The sequence below is a fragment of the Lepidothrix coronata genome, unplaced genomic scaffold (assembly GCF_001604755.1).
Source record: "Lepidothrix coronata isolate B3197 unplaced genomic scaffold, Lepidothrix_coronata-1.0 Scaffold31, whole genome shotgun sequence".
Taxonomy (NCBI): domain Eukaryota; kingdom Metazoa; phylum Chordata; class Aves; order Passeriformes; family Pipridae; genus Lepidothrix; species Lepidothrix coronata.
This window is the reverse complement of record NW_016690211.1, coordinates 5,313,215-5,329,776: the sequence shown is the minus strand read 5'-3', so window position 1 is coordinate 5,329,776 and position 16,562 is coordinate 5,313,215. Positions and strand designations below refer to the sequence as shown.

The window sequence follows — 16,562 nt, the reverse complement described above, 5'->3', positions numbered from 1 at the left end:
GTTTTCTCAAACAACATATTGCTTTTTTGCTTTGTAGTCTAACTTTTTGATATGCTTGGAGTCAATAGAAACTGACAGTGAAATATATAAGCACAGTGTGACAATAGTACTGTCTTCCTAAGCTCTGAATATTCCCCATTCAGATTTGTTAAAAGGCTCTCTATTATATTCAGATATTTAGAAGTGTCCTAGATGGTTGTGATACTGATTGGTAAAAGCAGAATGGAGCTCGTGTCTGTCAGATTCTGAATAGCACATGTAAACTCTGCAGATTGCTAATTCACTTTTTTATTGTTTAAGATGGGTTATGGAGAGACTCACTGATGAATCAGAAGGACTGAAAACTTTGGTTCATATTGGTGCATTTGTAACTAGTTGTATCAGCAGCTAAGTGTTTTTTAAATGAAGTCATACTACTGCAGGAATTGATGTAAGAGGGTCTCACCAGAGCCATTTGCTCCTTGACATTGGCAAGAGTAGTCCCTGACTGAGGTAGTAATCTAACATTAATTGCAGGATTAAAGGAGTAATAGGTTAGTTTTCTCTGAGCAATGTCTTGCATCACACTTTTGTCTGTGCTACCTTTTTCTTTTCTCTGAATACAGTCTGTAGAGTCAGAGAGAGATGTAGAATTGGCAGTGTTCTAGAGGTATTAATCTGTACCTTGATTTATTAATTGGATACAGAAGAGGAGCACTTTATCTTCTTAAACTTCCCAGTTATAAGCTTACATAAACAAAGGTTTGCCATGAAAGCCACTTAAACACAGGCAACAAAAATGAGATTGTAGCAGCGTGATCTTCTAATTCAGTCAATATAAATGGGATTCACATAAATCCACTTACAAAGCTTATTACCATGCAATATTGGTATGTAAGGTTGCCTTGGGCACAAGGATTTACAGAAGTTCTATCTTAAGACAATGATAATTGTAAGAGAAGCATGGCAGATACTTCCACAGAATGCAAAGTCTCTAGACTGTCAATCAGTTCTTCACTTTGCAAAATACAGTATTTCTTTCAGCACTGCACATTGTATTAATCTAAGATTACAGTTTTTCCTGAATTTTCACTTACTTTGGGTGAGCAAAATTCCTTTTAGGTGTTAAAAAGTTTTACTAGCTTTTTCACCTGTTCTCTTTATGATATTTTTAAAGGACACTCTGGAGCTGTGTGGGTTTCAGCTGTACTTGGCTGTCATGAAATGACTAATAAAACAGTGCTGGTGCCAAATGGTTAATATAAATTAAAACAACAGCCAGTGTCCTGTTATATTTTATAGCACTGCAGAATGAAAGTTAATTTCGAGGCAACTTGAGAATCCTTCTCTCTGGGGTGGTAAAAATTGAATTAATTGTGAGGAATTTACCATGTCTTCTTGACTGGGTGTAAACTATTCTCTCAAGTGTATTGTTCTGCAATTTTATAAGAGCATGTACTGCTGTCTTTTGTTGTGTTGGGTATACCAGATTTGTTTACATAATTTATTGATTTTTTTCTGTTTAACAGGAGCTTGTTTTATCAGTGTGCCAGCAAATTGTCTGTGAGATACATGAGTTTTTTCACATGTATCCTGGATATCTGCAATGTGGGGATTTGCTCTCTTCAGGGAAGCAATTGCTCAAAGAAGGAATGAGCCGAGTTTCTCTCTGAAAAGGAGGGGCAGCCTGACTTTTAGTTATTTGGAAGCAGAGCTGTCTAATCAGTCCATAGATGAGATGATTCATAACTCTCTACCAGTGATAGGCAGAATGCTCATGCCAAAGCATTTTCCAAATCTTAAATGTAAAAATGTGTAACAAAATTATTATGTACCAACCTTATGCTGTTGCACTCTAGTTGTATGGATAAGTTTGGCTCTACTTGGCATCACCTGTCCTTATTGTGTGTCTTCCTCCTCTCTGTTCCTTTGGTTTGGGTTGTCTTTGTGACCTCTCTGCTTCTGTATTTGGGAACACACAGGCAGTGTTCTCACTTCACTTTCCTTCACCCAGTTTGTTGGGTGGGTGAAGACTAGAGGAGAACTACTGTGGGTGCTGGAGAAGGTTCTTATCTCTCAGGACAGGAGTGGGTAAAGGAGAAGGTTAAAGGTTAAAGGGGGAGGATCCTATTTTACAGAAGAGCATGATAGACTTTGTTGTCTGTTGCCCTAGGCTATATTTCAGCCTGTGCTGAGCAGTGAAGTGAGGTCAGGTCTATGAGGAAGGAACAGGGTTTTGTGACAGACATGCTTGGCCCTGCACTGTGGTGGTTGTGGTGTGATAACCTGGTATGATTATGAAAAACTGAAGCGGTAACTTTCATCACTACAGAGTGACCATGTTTTAGAGTTACTCTGTCCTACACTGTTAAGGCAATGAGGCCTGATTTACATAAGTAGCAGGTTACTGATAAACAACTGCATTTTCAGATTTATGTGGTCTGATTAACTGCTGCTCTAAGTTGTAAATTTCTGACCATATCTGCTGTATTCACAAGGTCATGCTTCCCTCCCTGACTGTCATAAAAAAAAGGGAAAAGAAGAGAGAGAAAGATAAGGAAGCTTTCTTGAATTAGATACAGTGTGGGAGAATTTTTCTAGACCTGAGGGACAGTTTCAGTTTTCAAAACAGTATGGACACAGAGAGATATGGGAAGGTAAAAATGGGAAAACAGACAGAGCCAGAAGATCTTATTTTGTTATAACAACTCTCCTTCGAAGTAGTTGTGATTTGAACCATGGCACAGCTGCAGGTAAACCTGATGTTACTAATGGCTTGCAAAGCATCCCCTTTCCTCTGAATATTGTAGCATATATATGTTATTTTGTGTTATTCCTGTATAAACATTATGGTTTATTGAAGGTGGATTGATAATTCAGACTTCAAGGATATATACTGCTAGTATCTGAAATTATGTATTGAAATCTGCAAAAGCTTGTTGCTTAAGAAAAAAGAAAATGTGAAAACTGAGGCAGAAGTGGGGATATAGGGAGAATAGGGTTATTGGAATCTATTGCTCCTCCAAAATTATCACTGAATGTGACTTTTAGTGCGCTGGCTGTATACCTTGAAAGTACTTCAAAAAAAGCCAAATAAAACTTATTTTTTTCTTTCAGGAAATTACTAAGTGTGGTTTCGTCACACCTATATCAAAAATTGTCTTGGTTTGACTAAATGCCAGAAAGCTCGTAATAATCTTTTTCATTTTTAAGCCAGAATTTAGTAACTTTAGTTAGGTTAGTGCAGTGCTATGTATCAAAAGGATTTTTTTACCTCTTAATAAATAATACATTATTTCAGTTCAGGCTGTCATTTCTGTTATATGATGTTCTTCCTAATTTGTTTAATTCAGTATTGATGTTTTAATTTCATTTAATGAAAATAATATTTCATATTGATAAAGCGTGCTTCATGTTTCTGTTAGTAATTGGCTTTGGTTTATGTGTTCACTGAAAACTTTACTGTGTTGAGGCTTCTTCCTGCCAAATCATCCTGTCCCTAGCAACTGGGAATACCCAAAACACTGGAGTATGAATTCAGTTCTAGACATGTCATGTAGGAACAGAGCTTCTTATACATGCTCTATTCCTTACTTAGGGTTGTTTTTGCAGAAGCTAATGTTTAGCGATTACATGTGCTGAAAAGTACTGCATTTTTTACATTTGTAAGACAAAGATACTACTAATGGCCTTTTCAATTGAAAAAAGAGTTGCAACTAGAAGGAAACTAGAAAAAGAGTAAGCCTGCTGATCTTATAAAACATTATTAAAAGGCTAAGTAGAATACCGGGGTGAGAGTGTGAGTTGTGCATACAAAACTTAACCGTTTGTAGAATTGCTCTTGTAAATATGTGTTTCCTATAATTGACACTTTTTTAGGTTCCAGGAAACCTATTTCACAACATGATCTTAAAGCTGTAACCAATGATGTGATCAGTGCAGGAAACAGAAGTATAACTTTTATGATTGTAACTTTCCCAAAACTTGGAAGGCTGATCAGAGTAAATTCTGATGATACCACTCAGAAAATTCTCAGTTTTACACAGTCTATGGTAAGCATTTACTCTGTAATAACTAATTAAGGGGTATATTGTTACTTCAAAGGGCAACTCAGTTGCTTATTCTTTGTCTGATTCCATTTATATCTGTTAAGTAATCAGGCATATGTGATCCATCAGTGCAACCATCCAGATTTGCTATGTCACTAAATATCTGGCATCTAGTAATGAATGCAAGGGCAGCCTTTGTTCCTCTCTGCTTGGATACTAGCAGGGTCTTGGCAATTCCCACTGTTTTGCTTGTAATAGTATTTGTCAAGAAAAGCTGTTCTGGTGCCATTAACCAGCAGGCAGAGGTTGGAAGCCTTTAGTTTCTGGCAGAAGAGGCAACCTTTTGCTCTATGAAAAGTCTATACTCTGAAAGTATCATATTCATTTATCTGTACACAGTCATGGGTGTCCCCAAGAGGACTTTTATTGACTTGATTGGCTGTGATACTAAGTGTTTAAAGTATCTTACCTGTAATATAGATTCTCATACTGAATGACTAAAACATGGCAGCTTATGTAACTTGATAGAAACGTTCTTCTGCAACAGAAATTACTTATGTCTGTGTGCAGAATCTGAATATGACTATGTCCTCTGCATTAAGTTATTCTCAGAAAATCAAAGTGAGGGAGACAAAAGGGGGTCAATCTTCTGACTTTGCTCATGGAAAAACCTATGTTTACAGATTTTAAATCTGGCTGTTTGATTCAATGTGTGAAGAAATGAGAAAATCTGTTGGCCAGAAATTGAAACTTGATAGGTAAAACCTGGAAAAAAGGTTGACATTTTTATTAGTTATCATCAAACTTTCAAACAGCCTGACCGAGGACTGTGATGGAATGAATCTCCACTTGGACTTTATAAAGCAAAATGAACACAGAACGGTTCTCATAAAACCACGTACTAATCCCATGATGTTATTGGTCTTGTTACAATAGATGCTGAGTTTTGTCTTAAGTTACTAAAGAGATGAACTATATGATGATGCTGCTCCCTTCTGATCCCAAAAGGTATGATTTTTTATGAGCATTAAATGAAAAAGTTAAGCATGTTCGACAGAAAATCTTTCAGTTAAGGTTTTGGAGTTTCACTCTTTATGCCTATGGATATGATTTTTATGTATGTTTATTAGACAGTGCCATGTCAGAACATACCAGTTATTTCTCTGTAGCTTTAGTTTTTACTAATGTATAGCTAAATTTCCTTTGAACTCTGTAAATTGTGTAAGGATTTGAGCTATAATAATATGTATGCTTTTCTTGTCTCTTGGAGATATTTCTATTGGCCATTTTAATTTCAAACAAGTAGAGCTAAGTGACTGCTTACAGGTAGAATTAAGGTATCCAAACCTATTGCTTGCTATTGATGCTGGTAGAGAATGAGGTATGAGGGAGAGAAAAGGTATCTAAATAAATTTTCAGTCTAGTGTGTTGTAGCACATGGAGTTAAAATACCAGTAAAAAAATTACATTGATGTTACAAACATTGTACATTCTCCATGTAATGGAGACTAAGACATTCAGTTTCTGTTTAGTAATAAGAGCTTGTAAATCTGATTGGAACTGAAAATATTTTGCATTAGATTAGTACTTTGGGTTTTCATACTCTTCATTCTGTGTTGAGGAACTTCAGATTTCACTTCATAAAAGTACTATGTTTTGCTGTGGTGCTGAACTCTTCCTGTGCCCTGTCGTTTATTGCTTTGTTGCCAGAGGGGGAAAAAAAAGGATTGAAATCACTATTGCCTTTCAAGGCATTTTTTCTTGAACAGTTGTTGTTTGGGAATATAAGAAAATGATTTGCGCATTAAACACTCTTGAATAACACAATAGTTTTTCAGCATGATATTTGCTTTTTTTGTCTCTCCCAACTTGAAGTCCTAGAGGTTTTGGAAAGTTACCATGAATCAATGTATCCTTTTGATATAATTTTTTTTCCTGTAATAGCCATTAAAAATAAAATTAGTATAGGGAAGGCACAAACCTGAAGATGTGCATATAGGATTTTATCACATCAGTCTGACTTTTTTAGAGAAAAAGCAGGATGGTTTCGAGGCTGCTGAGAAACCCGACCTTGAAAGCTCAGTTTCCCTAGTGATCTAAAAGGGGGCTGTTGCAATAATTTCAGTATTAGAACTCTGTATTCACACCTCAGTCTCTAAACTGCTAAAATGCTTCATCTGTGATAGCAGCAGGGAGCTTTTTGTTTTCCTTTTTCACACCTTTCAAGCCTATGTGATAGAAACGTGTGCTAATGAGTCCCGTCAGACTTTGCAGGCTGTGAGGAGCGTGTTACAATAGTAAACTCAGAACCGGAGCCATCTCAGACAGGGATCTCTGTGGCAATTACAAACTAACACATGCAGGCCAGGTTAGCAGTTGCCTGGAATTTACCAAGGATTTAATAGGTATGACTGTCTTCTCTCCAGGCTAGTGAATAAATTAGCAAGCAGACCAGATGCTGAATCTACTAGAGTGTTCTAATCTTGCTGTTATTAGGAATTCTGTTGCAGTTCCAGTGTATTATGGTATTGATCTTGAAATTCATGTATAGTTCCTGTTGATGAGAAATAGTCTGAAAATACTGCCTTTCGCTTTGGGTTTTAGAGAGATAAATGTTTTTATGTTGTGTGTGCATTTGTTTTTCTGAATATTTACTTCTGTGTCTTGATTACTCAGTGGACTGATAGGATTCTCTTGAGTATGATGATCTGCAAGGTCAGTGCAGGCACATGTAGGACAAAACAGGTTTCTTCCTGTTTCTTAGGAATCCCCTTCTTGCTGTGATGTATAAATTTCCCACTAAGTAATTTCATCAGCTCTTTGCTGATACTTGACATTATATTTCAACTGTCGTTACACTCCCTTCTGGTTTTCTTAGTCTCTTACCAAGTATCTTTGGCTGTTCCCAGGAAATACCTGCATCAAAGTCCTTTTCAATCCTTCAGTCTTTCATATGCTTTTTCAGGACAATGAGTCCAGACCTGCTAGTGTCCTTGTAAAGAAAAACCTTAGACATATGATACTCTGATTCACTAAAGATACAGTCCAGCTGAGCTTATGATCACTGTTACCATTGCTAGTTTGAAATAGGTTTCTCAGTGTTATATATCTCTGCTCTTCACATAAGGCTCTTACTGAGCATTCATGCCCAGTAACATTTTGCCTACTTGCAGGTAAGCTAATCTGGCAACACAGAGTCCATTTTAAGAAAAAGAGAAGTGCAAGATAATCTCAGCGTAAGTTATGTACAGGCTGGATCAGTGGGACAAGGCCAATGGTATGAGGTTCAGTAAGGCCAAGTGCCAAGTCAAGACCTTGGGTCACAACAACCTCAGGCAGCACAACCTCAGGTTGGGGCAGAGTGGCTGCCCAGTGGAAAAAGACCTGGGGATGCTGGTCAACAGCAGCTGAACATGAGCCAGCAGTGTGCCCAGGTGGCCAAGGCCAATGGCATCCTGGCTTGGATCAGCAATAGTACGGCCAGCAGGACCAGGGCAGTGACAGTCCCCCTGTACTGGGCACTGGTAAGGCCACACCTCAAATCCTGTGTCCAGCTCTGAGCCAGTCACTACAAGAAAGACATTGAGGTGCTGGAATGTGTCCAGAGAAGGGCAACAGAGCTGGGGAAGAGTCTGGAGCACAAGTCCTACTAGGAGTGCCTGAGGGAACTGAGGGTGTTTATCTGGAGAAAAGGAGGCTCAGGGGGCACCTGAAAAGGAGGGTCAGGGGGAATCTTATTGCTCTCTACAACTACCTGAAAGGAGGCTGTAGTCAGGTGAGGATCGGCTTCTTTGCCTAAGTAACAAGCTCTATAGGATGAGAGGAAATGCCCTCAGGTTGTGCCAGGGCACATTTAGCTGGAATATTAGGAAATCTTTCTTCATGTGAAGGGTGATCTAACATTGAACCAGGCCAGGGAAGTGATTGAATCACCAACTTGGAGATTTTAAAAGATGTGTAGATTTGGCACTTGGGGACATGGTTTAGTAGTGGACTTGTCAGTGCTGGGTTAATGGTTGGACTTGATCTTAAAGGTCTTTTCCAACATAAACAATTCTTTAAGTTCCATATATGCTGTGCATGGACTAAGGTACAAAGACCTCTTTGAACAATGTTCTCAAGATATTTTTTTTCTGTCCTTAACAGTCCTCTGGTTAAAGTCATTTTCCTCTTACACCTGTGACTTTCCTTTACCCAAAATAGGTTGATGAAGGTGTGATCATGTACGAACACTTACATGCTGAGTTAGCTGGCCGGAGTGCAGAAGATTTCTTTACATTTACTGTCTCCTCTCCACCATCAGCTCTGGACCTCCAGGTGTTCCATATTGTCATTTCATATGAAATTACCAGAGATGATCGGAATAGTCGTCTTCTAGCAAATACAGGTAAAAATGCTGTACTGTTTGGGCTCCAAATTGTTTTGGGTCTGTCAGGGTTCCATGGAAGAACTGAGGAAAAACAAAGGCTCCTTTCTCTTCAGTAAGCAATAAACAGAATACTTCTGACACAGTGTAATGTAGATAGTATCTTGGAAAGCCACATCACTACATCTTTAGAAATGAGATTAACTACCTATGTTTGATGATTCCTACTGCTGTAGAGAATATTCTCTATTTTCTGTAATTGTAGGTGAAAACACTCAGAAGTTTTGACACTCTGATATTTCTTTAATTTTAGTATATGCATCAGTAGAAAATCTTGTCTCTTATGTGTGACTGTATTTTAAAAGTAGTGGTAATACATTTTTAGTTATGACATATAGAAATCAAGGATACTATGAAGGAGAAAATTTTCTGAGCATCATCAGTGTTTGATATCTGATTTCTGAAGTATTGCAACTGTAAAATTGCCAATTACTAAGATTCTCTTTTCCTTTCTGCCAGGTGCCACAGTCCAGGAAGGAGGCAGAGTATTGATCAATAAAACAAATTTAGATGCTTCAAATCTATTGATTAAACTACCTGACATACAGTGCTCCATGTATGAAGTCTGGTATCAGGTTGTTTCTTTCCCCCAACATGGCATGATTGTTGTTGGAGAAAGAAACGTTACCAAAGAAAAACCTAATTTCTCCCAATACATACTGAACAAATTTGGAATTGTGTATGTAATAATATAATTCTGAATCGCTTAATGACAGTTTTGCTTTTGCTGTTTGGTTAAACCTAAAGAGCGAGTCTGCAACAAAGCCCCACAGTGAAGTTTTAGAGGAGATGTTTAATATCACTGTTTTTCCAGTGAATGACCAATCTCCAGAACTCAAGACTAAAAGGCTGCACTTGAAAGTCCTGCAAGGAGATATGTCAGTGCTGGGGTCGGAGAACCTGAAAGTTGAAGACTTAGATAATGCCCCAGCTGAGCTCAAATATACCATTGTTAGCAACCCCAATAATGGTTATTTAGCAATGAAAAGCAATCTCAGTGTCTCTATAAAAGATTTCACACAAGCTGATGTTGACAGTGGTAACATTTGGTATGTACAGGATGGAAGTTCATCTTCTGGGGTGTTTTGTTTCAGTGTGACTGACGGTAAACATCGCCCTTTATACAAACTGTTCAGTCTTGAAGTCATACCAATTGTTCTTGTCCTAGTCAACCTTACCAATGTTGTACTTCCACAGGGCCAGACATCTGTCACTATTACTAATGTTCAGCTTTCAGCTGTCACAAATGGAAAAAGCACTAACATTATGTATGAAATAACTCAGCCACTCAAATACGGGCACCTGATGATTGGAAATAAGCAGGTTACTAAATTTGAGCAGGCAGATTTGTACTCGGGAAGGCTCTCCTACCACCTGTCAAATCTCACTGCATCCGAAGAAGTACTGAAGTTCATGCTTTTCACTGCAGAAGGCAATTTAACAGGACAAGTGCTGAACATCACAGTGAAGCCTTTAGTACAAGTTGTACCTGATCTGCAGATTTCAAATGGAGTGGCTTATAAATTTGGAAGCAGTGACCTGGATGCATCTGAGCTAGCTAATTTGACAAATAGTAATCCTAGATTTGAAGTGATAGTGCCCCCCTCACATGGAAAGATTGTAAAGAAAAAGTTTGTGAGTGATGCAGTGTTTGAAGACATTCAGACATTCACCCAGGCTGACATTGATGGTGGTGTTTTGCTTCTAGACATAGATACAAATATGACGGGCGTTGATCTGTTAAATGACTCATTTACATTTATACTCAGGGCAGATGCTGTGCAACCTGCTGTTGGCTGTTTTCAGTATTCCATTGTGCCACACAGTCCTCCACTTGTGCAGGGTTTTACGACTGTGGTGGTTTGGACCTTGGTTTTTCCCCCAGAGGCTGAAGAGTGGTAGACCCCAAGGGGTGGAAACCCCTGGAAGTTTTGAAGTTTTGCCCAATGGGCGCTCCTGCAAAAATGTAAACATATCACAAGCTCACCGGAAGAGATGAGTTGTAGTTTAGTTGTGGTTGTTGGAGTGGTGGCCATGTTGTGAGCCACGAGGAAGGGGCTCTGAGCCCCTTGGGCCCTCTGGGGCCTCCCAGCCCCTGGCTGGGAGGGGACTGCAAAGACCTGGAACAGTGTTAGACTGGACTAAGTGTCTGTAGTATGCCGGGAGATGTTTTTCTCCATGGGCACAGAGCAGCAGCCGGCACTGACCAGAGAAACAGTGGCACAGAGCCAGGACAGATAAGACCTGAACTGGAGAAGCAACAGAGACATGCAGCATCGCAGAAAGGACTCCTGGAAGGGAGAGAGAGAGAGAGAGCAGCAGAGCTACAGAGTTTGGGGTAAGACTGATACCAGACCCCAAAACTCCCTTGAGACCCCTCTTAGAGAAGAGGGACATGGACTCCTATTTTGGAGAGAGTTTTAGATATGCAGCACCGGAGAGAGAGAGGAGCTAAGAAGCTCAAAGAGGTCCCGGAGCTGGACCGGGATGACCAGAGGAATGCAGAGGGGGTTGCCTTTGGTTCCCCCTCGCACTGCTGCCATGGTGGCAGCCTGAGAACAGGGCACAGAGGCCCTGCAGGAGCTTGAATCTCCTGGAGATACCAGACCGTCACGAAGACCCCCCTGTGTCTTCGTGATATGACCGTGGTGAAACGACCTTGTCTGGGGTGACGAAGCCCACGGAAGACCCCTCAGTTGTGAGGCGATGGGGCCGAGAGAGGCTTGGATACCTCCCTCGTGGATGCTGGCAGAAAGCCAGCCACAGCTGCTGCATACATGAGAAGAAGAAACCTGCTGCCTTGGAAGATGCTCCTGCTGTTCAGAGACTGGAAGGGATCTGTCCTTCTTTCCCTCCTGGACTTTTATTTGGAGGGGAGAAGAGATCTGGTCCATTGTAAATACATATGTCATGGTAGAGATATTGTGATCGTGTGTATAATGTGATTTGGTATTTATTGTACAGTCATTGTAATATATTCCCTTTCCTCCATTCTGAGTCTGGTGTGTTTTGTCTGGAAAAAACCCATCTCACATTAGGTTGAGATGTGGGAAGGGGCTTAGACTAGGGGATTGGATTTTGGGGCTATCTCAAACCATGACAATGACAGAAGTGCCTTTCGTAACCAGCATGACTACTTTAAAGGTTCATACTACCTCAAAGTATGAGGCACCAGCTTCCTCACAGGAGGAAGAGCCTGCAGTAGCACCACAGAAGCCTGAATCAACTAAGTGGCCAGGGCAGAATCACTGGGGATATCTACATGAGAAAGGCCCATTGCTAAATCTGGCAATGAGAACAAGTGTATCTGAGGAGATAAAGACTACAAGCCAGGTTAATGCCAAGAGTCCCAGAGAGCAAGTGGGTGAAAGCAGCAATGCTTGGTACATCATTATCCCTCTGGTCCTGGTGTCTGTGCTACTCATTGTTGCTGTTACTTTTGTGTGCATTTTGTTAATGTGCCAGAAGAAAGAGAAGACGAAATCACTTGTCAAAAGTCAAGCAGATGCAATCCTCAGTAGTCCCGGTCGGTGTCTGGAATGGAGCTTGACTGTACCTACTGTTACAGTGACTCCTCTTCTGAAGGGTGCTGAGAGAAGTACAGCATCAACATTCGTGGCAGTAAGACATGAGCAGCTGCTTCCTGCAGTGGTTTCTCCAACTATAGAAAGGCCTCTGCAAAACAGCATTTTAAATCTTGATCCTGAAGTCATCCAATATTGTCGGAAAACAAACCCAACTTTGAAGCGCAGTCAGTACTGGGTGTAGTTACTCCAGTTTTGGTCATGCTAATTGATGTAGTATGGAACAGAGAATATATGTTGTTGACATATAATTTGTTCTTTATGCACTCATTTATTATAGGTCAAATGATGCACTAGATGAAATCTAAATATCTGTGAAATAATAATAATAATAAAAATCTTAGTGATTACAGTGGCCATAAAATAAGATTTCCAGCTAGTACATCAGCAAAGTTCTCACTTAATTCAGTGCAGAATTTGGCCTCATGTATTTTGAGTGCATTCTATGTATGCACTATTTTTTATTTTCCATGACACGTAAAATGGAATGTTCTATCATGGATTATATATTTTTAATAGAATTACTTTTTTTCGAAGAAGTAATTTTTTATAAAGGTCTTGTATTCCTTCCTGAATCATGACTTGTATTCGAAGAACTTTAAACTATTCCAATAGGTAATTGCCATGGTGCTAATCTCAATAATATAATTTTGACCTGAAGGCTGTTCAGAGGCCAGTACTGAAGAAACAAAGCTGTGATTATTTTGACGGGTGTTCATCCAGGTCACTGAACTGGAAATCCAGAATTCAACTCAGCAACAATAGTACAGTACTGAATAAGGATTCTAGTAAAATGCTGTGAGATGTTGTTTGTTCTTTTGGTTTCTTTTTCCTTATTTGATACTGAACTCTAGCCTTTAGTGTCTGCAGGCTGGCAAAATATATCTGTGACCCGTAATCCACATGCCAAAAACTGTGTATCTGCCAGCCAGCCTGTCTGCTGAATTATCTTCAGGCTTAGGTTATGTCTGGATGTGCATATCAAAATTTCCTACTCCTGACAAAGGGGTTAATTCTGCTTTCAGTGAAGCAAACCTAACTTTCTCTGGAGTTTGTGTATTCAAGCAGATGACAGTAGAATTAAGTCCTGTGCTGCATATTGTCATGTGTCATGGAGCTACTGATAGAAACAATCCTGTGAGGTAGAATGTATCCTATTTTGAAGTTTCACAATTTACCCTTCATCTCCCAGAACACTGAACACATATGCCTTACACGCTACAAACAGAGTATTACCTACTTACTAACTTTGCTCTGGTGATAAAATGTGCAATAGTTTCTGTTCAAAGGGAATATTCTAGCATTTTTGGAAATCCAAGCTCTACAGTGATATGCAGCCTCCAGTTAAGGTCCAGTTTTTCTTCCACAGAGGACAAATGACAAAATTCCTGTTGACTTCAAAGAATGAACTGAATAAACTCAAGGGAATGGTGGTGTGATCATAACCAGTTTCTTACTACCACTCAAATCTTCATCTATTTTCTACCTCTATATTGTTACAGCTTCCAGATAGCTTCTTTGTAAAAACACTGTTCTCAGCACTCTCAGGACTGCACTCGCTCAGTTAACACTGGAATACCTTTTTTATTTAGGCCTATGTACTGTCATTTTCACTTTTATACAATGGATTTATGGATCTCAAGAGCCTTGGTGCTATTCATTTCATGCTGCTTTGTTTTGGATGATTTTTTATTGTTAACGATTAGGTATGTTTCTGTAATTTATATATTTCAATTATGGGAAATTTTTACCTACAAGGAGGGCCAGACTTAAACTCCGTACTGCTGTGTTCTGATAACTAAACACAGGAGCACTGGGGATAGCCCCTCTCATTTTTACCACCTCTGCCATGTTCAGCCATGATCGGGGTGCATTTTTAAGCAATACATTTTTCAGAGCCCACTTCAAGAAGAGTAGCTCATCACCAGAAAATATGCAAGCCATCTCTTCAGCTGGTCAAGTTGTTAGGGCACCAGAGACTAAAGATATGAACCCTTTATATGCTCAAACTAAAATGTATTTGAACACCAAGGGTTTTTGTCTGTCATTACCATATTTTCCCTGATGGCAGCATGTGAATTCAAGTAACTGATCAGTGTAAAAGGCTCGGGATGTTCACGTGTCTCTTATGGACCACTGTAGATCTGCATTGTGGACTTTTCTCCTTTTCCAAGAAAATCTCTGGCACTGTTTTGAGGTGGTGTTGTCAGCCATCACAGAGGCAACCCAGCATCCTTTGCGGAGGTACAGCTGTATGTCTTTTGCCATTTCCTGAGACCTCTTCTAGTAATACCAAGCAGACAGCAGCTTCCTCCAGATCCCAGCTGTCAGCTGCAGGCTGTCTCCAATGCCTTCTGGACAGTAGCAGCAACCTGATCCCTTTACACCTTCTCCAAGGCCACACTCCAAGGAGGAGTAAATAATTGTAATCCTGACGCTTTCCTGACACCTAATGAAGCCTGCCTCACATTGCTCTACCACTGAGACTGTCCTGTTAACAGCAAGAGGTCTCATGCTCCAATTCTGACCAGGAGATCAAGTGGTGTGCCTACAGTTTGGTACAGTTTGGACAATGCCAAAAGCTCCTGGAGTCTGGTGACAAAATGCACACTGCTGACTTGTGACAGGCTGAACAAAAATATGAAAGTGAAATGCATGCTTCATGAGATTTTAATAAAGATATTGGTGTAAGGACAGGTGTGCCCAAATCGGGATGCGTAGTAGAGATGGAGCGTGGGGCTTCCATATTGCTGGCAATGTAAAAGTGAGACCATGACATAATAGTGTCAAAGTCAAAGAACCCGCAATGCAGTTAGAACTCCACAACTGGGCATTCCTGAGTTTGAGCACTTGCATGCTCTGAGCAAGGAATCCTATATGAAAACCTCAGAAAAGGTGATAGAATTTGTGCAGGCTCTTTTGGCTTTAGCATAAGGGGATGAAGTCTTACTCACTGTTTCCAGTCTTACTCACTGTCAGGCTTTGGCTGACAACAGATGTTCATTTCAAGTAGATCAGGAATTACGGGATTGAATCTTGAGCATTTGGCTCAATTTTTAAAACATTGAGGGTTTTTTCCGATTTTGTTTTTTGTTTGTTTTTAATTGTTAAAATCAGCCTAAACACCTAATTCATCAGAGTAGTGTGCAAGCATTCAGTTTTCTCCCTCAACTGTTGCTACTGTGAGGCAGCTGTGCCAAAATGGCTACCATATTATGCAATGTTTTAATGAAAACTGTATGGATGTGAGCTTATTGTGTCAGTAATTACTTGGTTTAATGCAAAATGCAGAGGTAATATTGTAGCTGATTACTACATATGAATTTTGCTTTTATATCCCACCCTGAATCCCTATTTAAAAAAAAAAAACAGGAAAAAATCTGATTACAATAATGTAAACTTTCTCTGTGGATGGTACAGAGTAATCTTTGCCAGAGGACAGTCTACGTTGTTCACGCATAGATGTTTTATATAGATGAGAGAAGTCAGTCCTGGCTTAGCTAGAAGTCCAGCTTTGAGATGGTACAATCTGGCTAGGATGAATCACATACTGGGTTTCCTAAATTACTGTCAATCTAGAAAACTCAAAAAACCCCCGCATTTTGTGCTTATGGATTCTTTTGTGATTCTAGGAACCTACATAGTTAACGGTCAGGATCTGGTTTGAATATTTTGGTTGTTTCACTTGGCCTTGAAGTTACATGTTTTATTTAGTGAAGATGAGGTTTGTGAAAGATTCCCTTTTTTACCAAATGGAGTTCTAAACTGCAACATGGAAGTCCCTTGAAAACATATATTAAATCAATAAACTGTTTTGTTTATAATCTACACAGTTAAGTTTTTATGCTTTCTTTAAAGACCTGTGCAATGCTGTGTCACAACAGTGAAGAGACAGAACAGGATCCCTGTGCCAGTAACAGCATTCTTTTGAGTTTTATGATGTTTATTTTTTAAATTGCACATATGCTGGGATGGCTGTTTTGCTGTGCCTAGTGCAACACAATGTGTATGGCTAGAAAAGGAGAGACCTCTCATTGTGCATCTAACGTGGCCATGTCCAGCGCTTGAATGAAAGTAACATGAGAATAAATGCATTGATTTGAACTTGCTCAAACAGGACTGCACTGGGCTAATTTCAGGAAGATTTTCTGTTATTTAGCTGCACATGATTAGAAGATTTTAAAATATTGCATTCTTAACTGTTAATACATCAGTGGTGTTTAGTCTTTGATTTTTCACTTGATCAAAAGTATGCACTTACTCCAGGCTCACACCAAATGCATTGTTCAACCTGATTTTTTTTTCTTAATCAGAACTCAGGTGCTTCGTAGTTGTTCCTGTAACTTGAGGTAAGGAACTTTCTCTTGATGCATCAGAAATGCTGGTGGCCTGTGGGAGCAGATTTCCCTGCACCATGACTCAGCATCCTGAGCGCAGAAGTCTGTCTCAGCAGTAGTGAGTCTAGTTCCCCTCCTACAGCTCAGAAAATGTTGGTTTGGGAAGAAGATAAAATAGGACAGAAAT

The 16,562-nt window shown here is 39.6% G+C and overlaps 1 protein-coding gene across 1 annotated transcript in view; it reads left to right on the top strand.

Annotated features, from left to right (window-relative positions):
• LOC108495561 (chondroitin sulfate proteoglycan 4-like) overlaps nucleotides 1-15,970 on the top strand; it is a 39,797-nt gene extending 23,827 nt beyond the window's left edge. The window contains 5 exon segments of the mRNA XM_017811377.1: nucleotides 3,859-4,031; nucleotides 8,232-8,415; nucleotides 8,914-9,143; nucleotides 9,145-10,304; nucleotides 11,559-15,970. Coding sequence (XP_017666866.1) covers nucleotides 3,859-4,031; nucleotides 8,232-8,415; nucleotides 8,914-9,143; nucleotides 9,145-10,304; nucleotides 11,559-12,222 — 2,411 coding nt within the window. The 3' untranslated portion in view covers nucleotides 12,223-15,970.
• Nucleotides 15,971-16,562: the final 592 nt, after the last annotated feature.